Here is a 19,807-nt window from a genome sequence, read left to right as displayed (position 1 = left end):
AGTCCTTCAACTTTGCCATTGATTGAGCCATTTCCAAGGAGCTTTCTAAGCTGGATGCGAGGGAGTAGAAAGTAATGAAAAGAGAACCTCTGGAGAAGTTTGCAATGGACAGTCTATTCCATCCTCTTAGTGAAAGCACCACATTCACCTCTGTTATTTCTATTTAATCTGGTTCCATTTGGAAAGTCCTTTGAAAAAGAACATGGCAAAACGGGGAGCGTATTTCAACTTCTCGAATTTCTCCCAGCCTTCCCTCAAAGAAAAGACAGCCTCTTGGCTCCGTCAGCTTCAGACCTTGAGAAATTTCTCACCCAGTTCAATTCCATGTGATGAAGATACTGAAAATAACATGATCTGACCACTGAGATCCTTCTTCTCTGAGTGCCAATATTAAGAGAGTCCCTGATGCCAGTTTAGCAATGAGTAATAGGGTGGTAGTTTTTAGATGTTGGTACAAACTTCCTTGGCAAAACAATGAAGAATCTTACTAATGATCCAGAGGCATGAAAGGAAGTTGCCCGCAAATTCATGTCACAGCAGAGACCACCCATGGTTAACCCAACTGAGCAGACTACTGGTAACCAAACTGGGCAACAAAGGTAGATAGATAATGGGACCATCTTCTTCCAGTTTATGAAAGAAATTATACAAAAAATGGCAGGAATAGTTGTGCATTGAGAGTCTGTAGCAGGTTTCCAGAGGGAATAGGAGACCAAACTGGGTTTTCCCTTATGAATTAGCACGCTTGGCATGATTGCCTGTGATAGAGCAGGCCTGGAATGTAACACAACAAAACCTTTCCAGGGCCACAAGGTGATATTTTTATGACTATCTGCATCATCTGGTGCTATGTAACTTCTCTTTACCCTTTACTCTAGCTTTAAAATGTAGGTGGTGGTATCCTATGTGAGAGCCACATAGCAGTTCTTTCATTAATGACTCCCATAAGCACTGATACAACAAGGACCAGGACTGGGCATGTGGCTGGACATGCAGTGCACTATCCAATATCTTTATTTCTAATTGAAACTGCCTCTACCTTGAGTTAAAAAGAAAGGATTACTTTTCCTTTTTTCTTTTTTCTTTTTTTTTTTTTTTAATTTTAGTTGTCCTGCAGGAATCTTTTCCGACTTCTGCTGAGGTGCACAGGCACAAGAAGGGAAGAATCTTGCTGGGCATGTTCTCCACGGGACTGATGAATGACCCTAGTCTCTCGCCAACTATTACAGGATAAATCTGTTTACACACAAAAAATTGACCTGGGCTGGTGAGGTGGGACTAGAACCAGGAAACTGGCACGTCCCAGAGGTAAAAATGCATTTGCAGCCAACAGCATTAGTAACTCAAGACCATAAACAAGCCACACTGTCATTAATTACTCAGACAGGGGCAGCCGCAAAAGCAGTGAGAAGACCCAAAAGCCAACTGTAAATAGTTCATCTAGCTGATTAGTTCAGAAAAAAAATGAGTGGGCAGTTTCAGAGGTCAGAGCCCATGGCACAAGTCAGTCTCAGGCCAATTTGCAACTGGACAATGGCATGAGAAACAGCTTAATTTCTGTTAAAAGAAAAAAAAAAAATCCCCCAAAAATAAACCAGCGAAAACACTCAAAAAACAACCACCAAAAAAAAGGCTTTTCCAGCAGGGGAGTAATCACTGCAATTTCCAAGCACAGAAGGTAAGGCTCTTTGCACCAGAGGTATTTAATTAAGGACATAGAGTATTAGTTAGATCTAATGGTGCTTTCATAGGGAGGGCACTGAAAAGACATCGCTCTTGTCAGGGGCTGCATGTCCCAGATACAGCATGTGTCAGCTTCCTATACACAGGCAACAAAATTCACCCAAATACAAGGTAAAATACCAAGTAACGGGGGGATATGAGCAGTATTAAGCCACTCCATAATTAAGCAAACCATGAGACCCATGGGAAGGTCCAGGTCTATTTACCACACTCATGTGAGTCCCAAAGTGTTGTTCTTGGGTCTCCCAGCATCTTTTGAGGGTTATGGTGGGAGATCGATTCTATAATCAAAAATCTCAACTTCAAATATTAAGGAAAACACCCTCGAAGCAGAGGAAATGTCTTGGAGCACATGAAGAGAGAGCCCTGTTTCACAAAATGTAATTTTTCTCTAGAGTAACTCTGCTAATTCACAAGAAGCTTCCTAATGTTCATTTATGGCCTGATATTCAGAGATAGTTTATTTCAGGGGAAACTATCCCAGTGCAGAGTTTTAATCGCAAGCCCAACTTGCATGAAAGTCCTGTGCATGTAAACACATCGGGGAACTCAGTGCAATCTTCCAATTTAGATACAACACGACTGGCTTTTTCCTCTCCAGAGCACAGTTAAAGGGCACACATAATTTACACATCTCTCTAAACCAATGATTTCTCAAAGGATGAAGGCTTCTGAGACAAATTAAAAATGGCAATTTAATGGTAATGAGAAAATTGCAACATCAAGTTGTTTACACAAGCAGAATAACCAAGCCTGGTGTCTGTGTTGGCCTTTGCAATATACACTGTGCAAATATTGTCTCACAATTGAATGATCTTGACTTACTTTAACTAATCTGAGAGCAAATATTGCAAATGCAAAGATTAGCTTAACAATTTTCCAACCACCTGCAGGAAAAGAAATCAAATTACATGCCTATGTGTCAGCAAGAAGGATTTCTGAATGAGCACTACAGTAAATGGGGCGGGAGGAATGAGGCTGGTCCATCCCAACAGTGTCAGTGGGGATCTGATGATGATGATGGGGATTTTGGATCAGGCAGGAGAAAAAAAAAAAACCTTGTGAGTGTCCCAAATCAGCTGCAAGGGCGGGCTGGAGGTCAGAGCAGTGGTGTGAGATCCAGCCCCTGGCGTTCACACAGCTCCTGTGGGGACGTGGGGAGTACAAGTGAACTGATACACAAACCGTCGCCACTGCAAACCGGGTTTGCAAGAGGTTTGCAGTGATTTACCAGGCAAAGACTGAAAAGTGCTCTGAAGAGGGAAAGTGCTGCATGTAGGCAACAACTTGGTGTTTCCTGCGCCTAAAATAAATCATACAGACAGCAAAACCACACAAGCCAAGGACAAACACTGATACTGCTGTCGATGCATCCACACCTCCTCAGCCAAAGCTCAGGGCCATTTAAGTGACTGTAACTGGACGCATTTCTTCTATTCTTCTGCTACAATTTTTTTTTCACTATTTCATTAAGAGGTTCAGCAATGTCTTAAACAATACTTCATTGTCATCACAATATTGCTCCAGTGAGAACATTTTAAGCAGCACCCAACTGAAAGGTAAGAGGCTGTGTAAGTGCTACTGTTGTCTTACCACCTGTATATCCTCTCTCTCAAACAAACAGGGTGACACTCGCCCAGGCATAGCTCCTTCCATCCAGAGACCCCCAGAACATGATGGAAGGAGGGACCTGCTAGGAAAACTACAGGTTGTGATCCCTGTTTTGTTGAAGGGAAAACTGATGTGTTGCTGATACCTTGTGTAGCAGGAGGGCATTGCTTCATCATGCCGCAAGGAAAACTCATGGTTGACTGCACCGTGTTTGCTTTCTGCTGAATCACTGCAGCAGCTTCATCAAAACATTTTGCCTGATCATTTTCACCTGTTTAAAATGTATTTTTAAAGTAAATTCCACCTTTGAGAGGGAGGACCTGAACGGACACAAAGACATTTCTTCAGGCTATACAGCTTTTCTGTCTCCCAGGGTAGGATCTGATGCAGTCCGGCAGTGTTGAAAGTTACGACTCTCTGAAATCTGCACCCTTGCTCCGGTGCAGTGCCCTGCATGGAGGTCGGGACGTTACCAAAGTCTTCGCTTTATCTGTCAGAAGCGAAGTCCTAAAGGAGGTTAGAGATGAACTGCCTCGGCACGCTTTAGTAGTAACCATCGCCCTCAGCACTTGGAGCCAGGGTCTGCCATCCAGCTGCTGAGCACCACCTAAACCAACCCAGCTAACTTGCCCGGAACGGTGCAGTAGCGTGTGTTCAGAACAGCACGGTGGTGCAAACCAGCTGGTCCGAATCTGTCCCCTGCATTGCAGGGCTAAGAGCAGGTGTAGCGCAGGTGTAAGGGGCTTGGCCAGCAGCGGAGGCACGGTCAGTTCTCTACGGTGCATCCTTCCCCCTCGCTTACGTTGTGCTATGGGGGGGGGGGACAGGATTTGGGACTCGCAGAAGCTGCTGAGACCGTCCGGCTCCTGCAGAAGTGGGTGGCAGCAACCAGCAGTGCCGGTGGCAGACTTCTGCGATGGAGACTGAAAGGCGGTGCTGGGGAAGCCTGCACTGCCCTTTCAATCCTGTACCTGCCCAGCAGGGAGGGGGTTTCACCCTGCACGGCCGTTATTTCAGTAATGCAAGCTTTTTAAACGGCTCAGCCTAATCTGCGAGCTTTCAGAGTCCGCTTTCAAAGGCAATGTCCTGTTTAGTTTTAGCACATCAACAACATGCTTTCTTAGCCTATCTGTATGCATTATCTACTGCTGTAATGTATCATGTACTGAACTACAGCATCATTACAGGTAAGTGCTCAGGTTTAAATGCAAACATAATTGCATAATGTGGTACAGCCAGGAAGAATAATGCAGGAAATAGAGCCAGCTCCATCTGATAGTGCAATCTGACTGGAACGCCGGCCGTTCGGATCAAACGCACAGCCCAGATGGGGCAACCAAGAATAAAAGTGCTTTGCAGTATCTTTATTGTCATCATCAAAAACACTTATCTGCCAGAAAGGTAAAAAGGTGAAGATGGGACTCTTACAGAAAAGGTCACATAAGCAATAGGGTAACACTGGGTTATGATGGCTAGGAAGACGTCACGCCATAGCAAAGGCTACCTTTGCACTGTCACTTTGAGCTGAATTTGCCAAGTCCTAATGGGAATCTGAGCATTAAGTGGCATTTAGAAGTCTGGGAACACCCATGCTATTTCCCTGCAGTCAAGGGTGTCTATTTAACTGCAATAAATCCAGATAAAGCCTCAGATCCTACTATGCAAGGAGCTGCACAAACATAGGAGAACATTCCTGATGCAAGACGCCTTCCAAATGAGGACATGTCTACAGAAGATATGTACACTTTAATACATTTATTTTATATAGCTAAAATTAGAACTGATTCTCAATGGAACATCTATTTAATTTTCTTTTTTTTTTTTTTTCCAGTAGTTTGAGCTCACAGTGGCACACGATAGGCAATTTCAGCAGGGGTGCAGACAGCACCGCAACATAAGCCAGAAGGCAGCTGAAGTTAATTTAGTGCACTTTGTACCGAACCACTATGCCATGAACGACTACGCCTCTGCTGAAGAGCAGCATCACACACGTTATGGGACAGTAACCACTCTTGTCATTTCAAGAGATTTTAGCCCAAACTTCATTTAAATCAGACAACGAGATGAGAGAGTAGCGTGAGAGAGAACCTCTCGACTAACACGCTGCCCTCTGAACTGAGAGGCCTTTGAGTTGAAAGCACAAACTGCTGCTGTTTGAACTATAAAGCCATCCCTCTGTCTTGCAGGGCTGTAACAGCTCATCTTTGTCGGGAATGCAGATCCCCTGGAATCATGTACACTCCGTGGCTTTCACTATTTGCCCTCCCACACACACATTTGTCTGCCTGTTAATCGTTTGGCAGGACATAAAATCCAGGGTCCCTTTCCCAAGGACCTTTTCTGGCACATCCTTAACCCAACATCTGAATGCGTTCAAGCACTTAAGGGTGCAGATGGGTGCCTAGTAGCATTTTCCAAAGGCACATTTGAATCTGGGGACAGATGGGCACTGTACTAGGGTAGATACCCAAATGAAGATGTACATACAGGAGATGGAAGTGTCTCGGTCCAAACCCAAAAAGACCTGTCCACTGCTAGCTATTACCACCTGAAGAAACTTATCCAAAATTGTTACCCCATGGTACCTGCCTTCAAGTCCCTCAAGTGCCTGGCAATCCAGCAACTGCCTCTCCCAGAGCTGAAAATGAACGTTGGCTTGGGGCCATGCCGGTGACCAGCGACTGCAGTCCTTCCTGCATGGGAAATCTCAATTTCTGCAGCATTGCCTGGGCCACATCAGCTTTGAAACCACTTTTTTACCTCCAGTGGCTCCATTCCCTGACTCACCCCTGTGCTGACCCCAGTAAGGCTCCCAAAAAGGCACTGCAGAGCAACACCGACTGCCCAATGACGACTTCTGCACCAATTCATTTGGCACAGGGAAGTTCAAGACCAAAAAGAGCTAAGTCCCAGGAAGAGGTAAACATAGACAGACAGACCTTGGGTGAGTCATCCCTACGATTAATCCAGAATTGTTTCGTACCTCTCTACCCAGCTTTGCCTAGGTCAGTCTGAACACCTAAAGCCGTGCTGCCTTGCTGGGCATGCCCTTGTGGGCTTGCTGCAGAGCTCAGGGAAAAGTTCTCCTCAACACTGAAAGCAAAAACTGCGTCTTCCACTCACCAAACACGGGTTAAGGCAGGAGGAAAAAAGACAAACACATGAGAATTAGAGAGTGAAAGAGCAAGAGAGAGTGTGTGTGTGAAAGAGGGACAACCATAATCCCTAAGTGGGTGAAACTGAGCCTGACCCTTGATCAGAATCACAGACCCAAAGAAGATGTGTGAAAGCAGGAAAATAAATCAATAAGCAAAAGGGCAATCTCTTTCTTCAATTTTATTTGAGGAAGTCAAATTTACCGAGCTCCTCACAAAGTGTCTTTGGCTAAAATCACCGCTAATGAGCTCTGACATTTGAAATTTAACTGAATATGAGTTAACAGCTCCCAGCCCTGCACCACCCATGAAGTTAACTGGGAATATTTTGTTAAAGCCGTAGACGGGCTAAACTGATGCTTTATTGAGAAGATGCAGCGTTCACGGGAAAGTGTTTATAACATCCACTTCACCTGATGCTTCCCTGCCCTGGGATGTCTGCTTTTCTTCACGGGGACCACAGAGCGCTCGGTCCCCTCCGCTCCTTCCCATCGCTGTCGTAATTATTTGCTAGTTTTTATGAGGTAGCCTTACGATCCCTTAATGAAGTCCTTTGCTCTGCAGCTATTCACAAGGACAGATTGGACACGAGGGGCTTCCACTTACGGAGCTGCCAATCAGGGGAATGTACCCAGCATTTAGCAAGCAGTTGTTAAGTCAGTCTATCACCCGGCTATTACAGACGCATCATGAAAACAGCTTGTTTTTACTGGCAATCACATAAAATTAACCCTTTCCTTAAAGACACAAGGAAGGCTCTAGTAGATTGTGTCACAGTGCTTGAACACACTGGTTTTTCCTCCTGCTACAGCAACCATATTTTTAGTTTTTTAATAAATACTCTCTGAACTGAAATAGTACAGCAATTCAATTGTCCTCTAACTGTACACCTGGTTCACATTGTTTAGTCTGTGAAAAAACTTTCAATAGCAACAACAGTAATAAAACCGGAAAAAAAAATCAAACTTTAAAAAAAAACCAACACAACATATACTACTCATCCTTACTCTACTCCTTACTCTAAACTCCATACACAGAAGAAATCATGATACAAGACGATTGTCTTTCTGTCACTACCAGTAGCTTACTACAAGACCAAACTTTTCAGGTTTTTGTTATACTCAGATTTTACCCACTTTTTTTCTAAATGAAGCAAAACCCAATTGTCCCCCACACACACTCTATCCAAGGCTTCTTCTCACTTCTTGTGGATTGGATGGGAAGCCTGATCCTGCACTCGTGGCTAGAGGCCAGGCCAGGTACCAAACTCAGCTCTTTAGAGCTACATCCCTACAGAAATGGTGTAATCCAGCACCCACCTCGCACCAAATGCCATAAATGACAGAGGCGTTACACCGGGTTCAGGTATAGTCTACAACCTAGCAGAAACTTTGTAGAGACAGAAAGAGAAGGAGATCCTACTCCTCTGCAACCCATGGCTAATGCTAGCCAGCCCACCTGAGTCACTGGCCCATATCCTGCCAGTGCTTACCCAAATAAGTAAATGTCCCTGAGAACTCAGTGGCCTTGTATACAGGCAGCAAGTTTTTCTCATGAATAAAAGTCTGTGAATAAACTGCCAGTAATTAGGAGTGACTCGCAGGAACATGGAGCCACCACGGCACCTGACACATACCAACACAGGTGTCGGCTCAGCATTTTGGAAGACTAAATCCAAGTAATTTTGATGTGGATGAGGAAACAAGGTCATTGAGGGGAAGGTTTAAAATTTCTTCGGAACTGGGCATTCAAGTGTCAATGAGGGCCTTAGTGTGGATTTATGTGCCTAAAATGAAACACCAAAATAAAATAAAAGTCTCTGATTATTGCTTAACTCTAAAGGGAAACCCACTCCACCTCCAGATCTGGCATTTCAGTGCTTCAGACCAGGAGCTGTCTCCAATGCCCTGGTCAAACCCAGTTCTCAGTCTTGGCCACATGTTTTTGGTGGTGCTTGAAGAGCATGAAGACAACATCTCCATCCATGGTCTAACCACATCAAGGGCCCTTCCAATGGTCCCACTCTGGCCAAGTCCATGCTACTAAAACCTCCCAGCTTTCAAAACAGGGTGACCACATGCCCAGCCCTTGCAGGGTGACAAACCAGGCCCTAAAACATTTGGGAAGTGGTTGTAGGTCAGCCAATGCCTCTGCTACACAGAAAACTCCTGTGTGGAGCACAAAGTCCGCAGTAGCGTTCTGTTTGGCGATGGGGAGAGGACACAAAGTCAAATGGTGATGCAAGCGTCTGAAAGCATCTTCAGCCCACATCACACCTAAGGAGGGGCCTTCACATACGTTAAGCCGTGTTCCAACGCAGAACAAGAAGTCTGGGCTATGTGTGTCCCCAGGGATCTCAGCCCTTTCCCAACTGAATTCAAGATGGGGAGATGGAGAAGGCTTCCCTCTGACTTCACCCAGAGCTCAAGGCCGTGCACCCCCCCCCCAGCACGGACGCAGGTATCGAACGCTCCCAGCCCTTTCCCCCAAATCAAGAACGAGTCCCACACATGAAAAACCAGAGCCATGCTTTCAACCGCAGACAGTCCTTCCCCCTCCAAAACTGCCTAAGCGCCAAAGGAGTCAATTAAAGTCTCTGTCATAATTAAACAGGAAAGTGGCAGCAAGACTCTGTGCAAGAGCCTGGGAGCAAGCAGAGAGAAAATGTGCCCGCAGTCCCTCAGGAAGGCTTCCCCGCACCCTCCTGACCTTAATTCGAGCCTTCCCTTTGTGCGGGGAGGGGAAGATTTGCTTTCTGTTCCCCGGAGGAGCGCCTCCGAAATGACACTTTTCACTCTGAATCTGTGTTTCTCATAAGGGTGGGGAGCAGGAATAAACGGAGGGGGGAGAAGGAAAATGGTTCTCATTAAACTGAGCCATGCTCAGTTCTGATTTCACACGGGTGCGTTTAAATGCGAGTGGAAAGGCTTTGATGTGCTGTGGGTTGCAGGGGACTGGCATCCCATCCTGGGGGTAACTTCCAACGCACCTCTACCGCAGCAGTATGAGTGATGGGGAGAAGAGAGCTCGCTGAAAAAGCACGTACAATTTAGGAAGCAATTTCCTCAGAGAGAGGAAAGATGGTGGGATTGAAAAACAAAACAAGAGGCTGTTCAAAATGGGGGGGGGCGGGAAGAGAGAAAGATACAGTTCAGTCCTTCATTTTTGATCTGACAGCAGGAGAGGAAAGAGTTAAACCTCAAATCAGGAAGCAAAAAGTTAAAGTAGAAGGAAACAAAACCACACTACAAGCACATCTCCTAAATTTCCCATTGCAGCCCAAGGCTGATCCCATTAAAAAAAAAAAAAAAAAAAAAAAAAAAGAAAGGAAAAAAAAGAAAAACAGAGAAAGAAAGAGAAGCAATTCTGCTTATCCTTTTCTCACACACCTAGCAGCCACTTTTTATTATTATTTATTTATTTACCTCCCCCTTTCAGAGCAAGGCCCTTATTTTCTCATTTAGTCCAACAGAGATTGTCCTCCTGGAATGACCTTTTTTTCTCTCCCTCTTCTCCTCCTCTCCTTCTTCCTCCCCCCTCCTCCTCGCTGCCTCCAGGCCATTGCCCTCGTGCCAGTAACTAGATAACACACTCTATCAGAGATTTTTTAAAAAATCATTGCAAAGGCACTAGGGCTGATAGTGGCATCAATCCTAGCCTGACACGGGCTCGGGTCAACCATTTATCTCTTCGCATTGCCTGTGGTTACTGTGGAGGCCATCTTGGTTCTCTACATCTTAACAACCTTGCAGATGGTACCTCTCCCTGCTCTGATAGCATCCGCACCCCAAGACTGGCCTTGTGCTTTTATTTTTATTAGATTATTATGGACTCCTCCACTTCCTTTCTGCGAGGCTTGCAAATCTTGGTCGGTTTTGTTGCGTTCCCCACCCCCTTCTGAAAATAACACTGTGACCAAGCCAGAAGGTTAAGAAATAGGGAACGTGGAGATGCAAGGGTGGGCTTGCTGGGCTGTTAAAAGTGCATATTTATGAAAAATACGCACACAATATTTTAGGAGAGTTTCATCTAGTCCTACTCCTGGCATCCCGTCCTGTGTGACACGTTTATTTTTGGCTACTTGCACTGCCAAAACACCCAGGAGCCCTACGCAAAGCCCAGGACACCAGAATGTCCAGTTCTATCAGGATGCTCCCTAATAAGCTGTAGTCAAAGGAAACTATTCCCCAGCCTCTGCGAAATGTGATCACGATGGCCAAATAAAGGGATCTGGGCTTTTACAGTATCTAAAGTGAGACACAGGAATGAAATATCGTATTTTATTATAATTCTCCCTCAAGTTGAGAAGAGGGGAGCTGTTTTATTAACCCCTACAAACAAACTACATATCTAGCTGGAATCTGCTCTGTTGCTTCCCCCGTACACTTTTCTGCCCCGAGGTAAGGAGGGTGAAGAAGAAACGCTGCTCTGAAGCACCCTTTAGCATCCATCTCCACGATTACGTGTCGCAGGGCGGGTGGCACTGCTTCCCTGGCACCAAGGGGGGGAAGCACAAACCTGATGGCCCCATCTCCACTAGTACACGGTGCCAGGGCTCAGCCGCTGGCTCCCGCTCGGATTGGGATGCATCCATCCTTGCAGGCAGCGCATTTCACTCATACCCTGCTTAACCACTCTCAAATTATTGTACTGGTCGTCCTCGCGGGCATTACGGCAAAGGGGAGCGCTGGAGAAGGCAGAGCGAGGATTGTTTGCCCTTTCTGGAACTGTTTGGTGCTCGAGGAAAGAAAGGACAGTATAGGAGAAGGAGGGCAGGTGGAGGCGGACAGCCAAAGAACACTAAAGGGACAGAGCATCGGAGTGAGAGCATGCCAGGGCTCTGAAGGCAAAGAAGCTTGAACGACTTTTCCCCACCGTCACCCTTAGGCACTGGTATCCTACTGAAATTACTGGATTTTTGTTTTTTTTTTTTTTTTAAACAGAAAATACTTATAAACATATCTGACCATAAACTGGAAGCCTGCACACGTCTGCAAGCAGGGGCAACCAACTATGAGCCCTTCACCCTCAAAAATGCACCCATCGAACATCCATGCAATGTGATGGCACTAAAATGAGAGTGAAAGAGCATCGCGCGTGTACCACGCAGAGCACCAAGAGACTGCTGGTCCTGCAAAGCAGGGTCACCTCCCGTCACTTGTAACCCCCACAGACAGACAACACGGACGAGAGATTCGACATCAGTCCTGCTGTGAAAAATAAAGTAACAGCCTTTTATGTCCAGAGTGCCCTCTGCTTCCAGAGAGCCTTTTATGCTCCGCAGAAAGCTGTCTAGGATTTGCCACTTATAAAGTACCAAGTATCTCCAACAGGCAAAATTATCTCATCTTCCTCACCTCCAAATACTGTGGCATCCGGAGAGACGGTAAGTGGAGAAAAGGGGAAAAAAAAGAAGGAAAGGAGCAATTCTAAGATCTGCAGAGGAATCCAAGGGATTTGGAGAGCTAGTCCTGATTACATTAAGTCGAAGTTGAACAGCAAGGGTCTCTTAGGTGACTGTGCATACCTCAGACACAGCCTTCATGGGTTTTTTCCCTCTTTTTTTTTTTTCTGAGAAGTGAACAAAGCAGTTATCCTGGTATCAATCACCAAGCTAAGCATTCACAGATCCTCAATACTCTAAGCTACTTCTTAAATCTCAAGACCTTCCCTTAATGCCCTATTTAAAAACAAACTAAAGGCAGCACAGCATACCCAGGCAGAGCCATAATCCAGGATGGCATTTTTATCTAGCAAGTTATTTTTTATTAGCCTTCTATTTCTTAATAGGGACCCCTCGAGGGTTGGGTTGTAGAGAATTCACTAGTATACCAGTTCAGCTTCCCTACGACTGACTTAATATACGTGGCATCTGCCCTCCGACGAACATTATATCACCCATCTGGGCCAGAGGAGCGGGGGGAGTCGGAGCAGGGAAACACTGCTCAAACAGCATGCTTGCATGATGATTAGGTCTGGTCCAGTGATCCGGAATAATAATCTGAAGGCTCACTAAGCATAATGGGTTCGGAAACATCCGAGCCTGGTCAAACCTTCCCATGAGCATCCTTTACGTGTGTTATCAGTGTGTTTTGCATGTCTCATCAGTGTCACGGTAGCTGACATCTCATTATGCAGCTAAGGTGGAAATGGACAGGTACTGAGTGAGCATTAGAACTTTTCTTTTCCCTTTTATTATTTAATTCATATCTTCCCATTATCCAGTGTATCGTGAAACCGTGAACTAATTAAGTCCTGTGGGATATACAATCAGTGCTGGATTTTTTTTTTCTTTTTTTTTCCCCCCCTCTCCTTTCAGGAGGCTAAATTGCATTATATACCGATATAAAAATAATTCTGCAACTCTTCCTTGGATAATAATGGAGCAAGTTACAAACACTAATGATGCCAATTGCAACAGTGGGACAGAGGCCTGCTGCTTACTCTATGTGACCTAATTAAGTCATACAGGGGCAAGTACTTCAAATACAAAGTGAGGCAAGGGCCTAAATCAGTTTCTAAAGAAATCCATAAAAGCTATTTTCTGAAGCATGACCAGGCACAGACCAGACCCCAGGAAAAGGCCAAGCTGGTGAACTCAATTTTCACGAAGTCTGCCATGCAAGTCACAGATCTCCAGCCAGCAACGTGAAACTCCTAGAAATTTTGGGGGTCCTCTAGATTCAGAGCTAAGCTCAGCTCAGACTGTCACCATGCAAGCAACAGCTCAGAGATTGGAAGGGACAAAACTTGAGACAGATATTGTGTCACCTTCCAGAAAATACAGCTGTTTTCCCCAGCTGAGGATCCTGCCCAAAAAGGGCTCAACCTGAACAGCAAATTCAAGCGACTGACTCAAGGGAGCAGCATGCACAACATGAACAGGACAGCCAGCATTTTCAAAAAATAACCTTCTAATTTTTGATGGTAGCTACAGCCCAATTTTCAAGCAGTTATGTTGAAATCAGAGGTGGAAGAGCTCTCTTTCCTGCAGAATTAAGCTTAGCCATCACATGCAGATCATCCAAAAATTAAGGTATCTGGAGTTAAGCTCTTAATTTTCATTAAAATAGATCTTTATATATATTTATCAGGGGAAAAAAAAGGAGTTAAAGAAATGGGGGGAAAAAAGCACCTGTGAGGAGTTTTTATCTAGGCACCATGATCTTCTAGCACTTGGAGTTTCTGTATATCTAAGACAATAAAAAAAGTTCAAAGGACAGCTACCTCATTAACTCATTGAGAAAGAGCGTTTGTGGTGTTTGCTAATCTCTTCAGATAATTTCGGTGTCCTTGGCTTACACATGCACTCGCAATTCAAACAGACGGCAAGGGAAAACCATGGTAATGTATATAATATATTCTGGATGTCACCAGAAAAATGGAGGATTGGGTCTGGCAACATGTTATTTAAAACCCAACTAGCATAGCTAAGATCTGATTCCTGGATAAGTTACAATAGCCATTTAATGCAGTTTTTAGTAAAGCTGACACACAGATCCAGGGTGAATTCACTGTCTGGATACTGTTCTGCAAAGTCAGGCAAGAGAAAAATGGACTATTGCCAGCGCAAGGCTCCTGCTGGTCAAAGGCGGCAAATCAAGCTGCTGGACATGCTTCTGCCACTCGCTGTACACAAGGATCCTTATGCATGGATTTCTCTTCAATGTTGCGAGGTTGTGTCTGTGAGCTGTCAGTAACAGGGCTGCTAAAAGCATTATAGAAACACAGACCTGGAAGAGATCACCATCTCACCGGAGTTCGGTTCCTTGCTACTGGGAACACCATGTCACCCAGCCTCTCTCATACACCCACCACGCTCCTTCCCAGGCATCTCTGGAGCCTTCTGCCTGGCACTCTCCCACCAGGAGACTGCCGCAAAACCTTGTCACATTCACAGTCCATGCCTTATTTCCAGCCTACCAAATCCCAACTAATCACGTTAATATTTTCCTCATTATTTTAAGAATTATGGACAGGTCCTATTAGGTGTCTTATAAAGACTGAAGAAAAGATGACTTTACCCTAAAGCTTGTATCCCTTAGACTCAAGTTCCTAGAACTATCCTTTTAAGTTTTGGGGTTTTTTTTATTTTCTGCTCTTGAACCAAGGTTGTTCCCGCTTCTTGCCAATGCCCTCTCCATGCTCTTGATAATACAAGCCTCTGTCAGCCTTTCTGCAATGCCTCTTTTTACTTCCAATGCCATCCTGGAGCTAATCCTGCTCCATCATCACCTAATCATTCCCGCCCCAACCCTCCCACAAAGCCCAGCTGTGCTGAGACCCTGCTGAGTTATCAGCCTGCCCGGGCATCGTTCAGCCGGCAGAAGAATAAGCAGAAAACAAAACACTGAACGGTGTGGCTATGCTGAGAACAGCTACGGATCGGGCCCCTTTTTTATGAAGCGCTTTGAGATCCTTGCATGAGAGTGCAATAGAAGTGCCAGATGTTATTATAAAGAGATGCAGCCCCATTACTTGTACACAGAGTTGTGCTGCCTGCTAATAGCACCATTATCCTAAGGCACGTGGTGCTATTAATGCATTTCACTGCTTGGTGCTGAACCTGGGGACCATTATTTCCACTGGAAAGGTAAGGCCAGTTCACATGACATGATTTAAACCTCTACAGTGAAGCATGCATATGCTGCACCAGGTCGTAAATCTTAACGGGATGCTGTCAGCTAGAAAGGGACCAAAATTGAAACCATTTATCTGAACTCCCCACCCATCCACCTCTGCTCACCCAGGACAGTTTTGGGAAGAGGGATAAAATGATTCCAAGTGCCTGCTGGGTTCATTAAGCAGCAGCAAATCCTGGATCTAAAAGTGCTGCTGGTTTCGTCCTGCTCTCCCTGAATGAATTAGTTGATTCAGGACACTTAGGACTTCCTTGATTTTCCCCACCCTGAGCAGAAAAACCATAGCGGGGACAAACCTTACTACTTCTTCCTATTCTTGCTCCCACCTGAGTCAAAAGACAACCTGTCATCATCCCATTACTGAGACTACAGGACCCGTGACAGCCGAGCTGTTCAGATCACAGCCAACCGTAGGTAATAATAGCTCCTCTACGCTGCAGCCCAGGCTTTAGGGCAGTAGAGATGCCCTTATCACATTCGGGAAGGAAAATATGAATGAAAGGAGTAGTTACCATTTGATCTGATACCTGCCTGAGCACTTCCCTTTGCTGCCCTCCTGCATTTGCCAGCTAGCAATTTTTTTTTGGCTTGGTTTTCTCCTTACCTGGGCATGTTTCTGGTAGCATAACTAGCAAGGCTGACTAGCAAACGAACACTAACAGGTAAAAGACTACATGTGACATTCCTTCACACACCAAGGACAGACCTAACAGAGTGAAGGAAAGGAATTGTATTTTAGGATACTCAGCTGCAATAGTAACATACATCTAAAGTAGATTTGCAGGGCAAATATTCAGAGACTCTTAGTAAAAGATCCAGAAGGTGATGCCAGAAACACACCGGATTTATTCTGCGAGGACTCTGCAGCTACTTCTGGGGTGGGGTTGTGGAGTAAAGGAAATGTCATTACAGACAGCAGACTTAAAAATTACCATGGTAGCTTTAACATCAATGCTGAGCAAACAAACTTCAGTTTCCTAGGTTTCAACCATACTGAGAAGACTGCACGATAATTTGATTTAATAGATAAAAAACAGTGTTTGTTTTTTATCATAAGTCAGGTGTGTAACTCTTCCCACTTGCACTGCCCTGTATGTCATAGGTCTCCACCACTTCTCAGGAGCTGCTCATTTTGGAAAGGATGGTGACAAAGAGATATTTGATGTTCACCAAATACCCAGCCCCTCTAAATTTCTTCTCACAGGTGGCACCACCCAGTATTCAGCTTAACACCCCCGAAAACTCTGCAACACCACGAGGACTCCTTCTAGGACATTTTAGTTTTGCAATGAACATTTTTAGATATAAAGCCTTACAATTATATTAGTTCAGTGTCATACTTTTTTGTCATGAACTCTTTGCATATGTCTGTCTTCTTGCTATACACACACAAAGCACTGGGAAGCCTGTCCCATTTTACTTCAGATACTGAAGAGGAGCAAAAATCAAATATAACCAGAGCTGCACAAATGCTGAACGCTAAGTCTTTGCCAGAGAGCTGAAACTCCGTATCTCATGGCTAAGATTTCTGTTCAAGTAACAGAAAATAACACTTTTAGAACAGACTTTGAATTTATATAAAAAAGGATAGCGTTAAAAAGGATATACATTGCCCAGAAAATAAGGTAAAGCTCATTTATGTCTCATAAAATACTTGATTAACCATAGTTAAGCATTAATTCAGCTGCACTGCATTAGAACTGCTATTCAAAGTTGGAAAGCATTTAATATTATATATTGCTGCTGCTCAGCCTAAATTGTTTTTTTTTTTTTGCCCCCTTTAAATGTACACAATATTACAAATTTAATTTTAAGCTGTTTGAATCAGTCTGTAAAAAAGATTTGATTATACCTGAGTGTTCTGGCCCCAGTTTTTCCATATCTCAGTAATCTTGGCGGTAATTGGCTGATTAGCTCCCTCACACTCCATCTCTGCCTCAGTTTCCATGGTAATGTTACAGGAGCTATTATAGATGAGAACTTCATCTCTTTCCACTTTAGGGCTGAAACGAGAAGGGAGGTTAAATGGGGTGTCATCAATCTTAATGAAATGCAATTATTTTTACTCTTATTAATCATTGCAAGCCATTAGCTTGTGGCAACTCCTGGCCACCATTTGTCAAACTTTGCAAATTTCTGTAATTTTGTTTCCATTCTTTTATTGTTTATTTGTTTTTCCCCCCTTTATCTGCACACACTCAGGATGAAAATACATGCAGTAAATATCTCTCAGTGATGCCTTTCTGCTTCCCCAAACTATTACAAATAGTAGCAAATGCCATTCTAGGACCAAGGCAGGAAGATAAGTGCAGACAACAGCTAGGGAATCAGCAGTGTTAGGATCAAAGATGGACTCCTACATGGAGTGAGGTTTGTTCGTGTCTCCCCCCTCCCCATCTTGCTCACACTTAGCAATAGGGAATGAATAACTTGCAACTCCCCTAGGGCAAGTGGAGAAATTGGAAAAACCACACAACTGGCTAACTGGTCCCTAATTCCAACTGTGAAAAAATGAGCTCATTTAGGGGTTCCAATTCCTGCTACCCAGCTGATTGCAATGATGCTTTGTTGCTAGCATTGGAACATTAACTTAGTAAATTAATTAAACTTACTTAACAGCCCAGACTAAGCAGATTCGATATATGTGCCAGTTATACTAACAGACATTTGCTCTAAAGCCTCCCCTTGCATAGGGGGAAGAAGTAATAGAAAAGGTGGTGGCGAAGAAACATTTTTTTCCTTGGTCTTGCTGCTGACTTTGGTAACATCTCATTATGAGGAGCTACAGGATACAACATCCCTCAAAATGAGGGGAAAACTTCCAAATTTGCTTCTACAGGCTTTGGATCAGGACAGGATAATCCAATGTCACTTTTCATTCCTTCCTCGGCCATTGCTCCTCCTTCCTCCTCTCCCCACCCCACCATCAGATACACACCTGCAACTTGTGGGAAGGAGAGCAGAAAGGAGAGGAGTTATAGCAACACCGACATAGCTCAGAAATTACACCACTTTTCTGAATAGCTAAGGAAGGACAGAGTTCATAATGTGATTTACTCAACAAAACAGAGGATCAGATAGGTAGGACCAGGATTTTCAGAGCTTCCTGAAAGCCCTATCTAACAGGATTTTCTAAAGTGCCAAAGTTAGGAACCTAAGTTTTACCAAAATCAAACCAATCCGAAAGCCAACAGTCAGAGCTTTGTTGGAAGGCTGATGGTCAGGATGGTTTGATGAACCTGAAGTTTTCAAACCATGCTGCATGTGGCAGCTCACTGTACAAAGAAAGAGCTGCTCTGACAGTGCATTTAGGGGGTATTTGTTCAGTTGCCCTTTTTCAGGGTTAAAGTGTTAAAAGAAGCAGCCACATTAGAAACTACCAGGAAAAAAAAAAAAAAAAAAAAAAAAAGCAGCAGCCTTCTGCAAGTAGCTGAACCTTTTTAACAGTGAATTTTTATTTCTATATTTAAATGAACGTTTCCCTCTGCTGTATCAATAATCAAAAGCCAGCCATAGCGAACTACACTTACTTTTGATAGCAGCACTTTGAGAACTGCTCATCCTGTACAGCAATTCAGTGGACTGGGCTATCTTTCAAGACCGCATAGTACTTCTGTTTAATGTTACAAGAAAAAGCTGCATCTTTTAAATAACCAACTGTTTTAAAGGCAGAAGGGGGTGATTGTTGGCTAGATGCAGGGCACAAGCCCAATTTGCCAGGCGCTGAAGTCAATACAAGGACCTCTGAGTGGTTGTTCACATCTTTTTACGAAAAGTTAACAAGCTTTGCGTGTAGGCAAAGAGCCATTTCCTCCCTGTCCACTAGTAACTGCATCCCAAAACCTTGATGCTGGAAAACTGTTAACAAATTGAAGTGTTTAAAGGAAATGCAAGAAAAGAAAGGGTGACTTATTAAAGGGAATTCAGGGATGTCTCTTGGTGCCAGTGTTGTTAATGGCAAGACTTGCACCTCTTCTAAGGAATATGCATTTGCCATCACGTGCTCATAAAGCATAGGCTATAGTACAGTCTAGATTAGGGGAAGCTTTATTCAAACCACTGTAAAACTAGTAAGAAAGGAGAGATTTAATGCGCAGCTAAGCCAGGAATGATTTCAGTAGTCTTGTCCCCATCCTGGGATGAATGTCTTAATTCCTGAACATTTCCGCAGAATTCAAATCCATATGTTTTTTATTATTGTTATTATTAGTTATGATTACTAATTACAGAAATCAATGTGTATTATTTCAGGAATTCCCAAAATAGTTCTTTTCTGGTTTGAACATTTTCATTTTCTAACACTTTCTGAAATTAAACATTTTTCTGAACTGAAATTTGAAAAAAACGTTTTCAAAAGTTCTGAAATAAGTAATTTGGATGACTTTAAACTCTCTCTTCCTCTACTTCTCCCCAGATTTTTCAGAGCAGGAAACTCACTTGAAATCAACAATCTTGTTTGCGCTCACTCCCCTTCAGCAAGAACTAGTTTAGAAATAGATTCACAAGAAAAAACTTCAGTACTCTGGAAAATTCCTAGGCAGCCCAAGTTTTAATTTCTAACTACTGACAAGCATGAGCACAATAGGAGGAAAAGTTAAGGACAATAACGAAGAGGTTGAAGAAGTTGGAAGAATGGGAAAATAGTAGGTAAGAAAA

The 19,807-nt window shown here is 43.9% G+C and overlaps 1 protein-coding gene across 1 annotated transcript in view; it reads right to left on the bottom strand.

Moving 5' to 3' along the window:
• PKHD1 (PKHD1 ciliary IPT domain containing fibrocystin/polyductin) overlaps nucleotides 1–19,807 on the bottom strand; it is a 267,040-nt gene that overhangs the window by 184,755 nt on the left and 62,478 nt on the right. The window contains exon 36 of the mRNA XM_030037971.2: nucleotides 17,004–17,154. Within this exon, the coding sequence (XP_029893831.1) occupies nucleotides 17,004–17,154 (151 nt within the window). The remainder of the gene's footprint in view (nucleotides 1–17,003; nucleotides 17,155–19,807) is intronic.

Source organism: Aquila chrysaetos, chromosome 15 (assembly GCF_900496995.4).
Source record: "Aquila chrysaetos chrysaetos chromosome 15, bAquChr1.4, whole genome shotgun sequence".
In the NCBI taxonomy this organism is placed as follows: domain Eukaryota; kingdom Metazoa; phylum Chordata; class Aves; order Accipitriformes; family Accipitridae; genus Aquila; species Aquila chrysaetos.
Note: the sequence above shows the minus strand (reverse complement) of the source record. Positions and strands in the feature narration are given on the sequence as shown.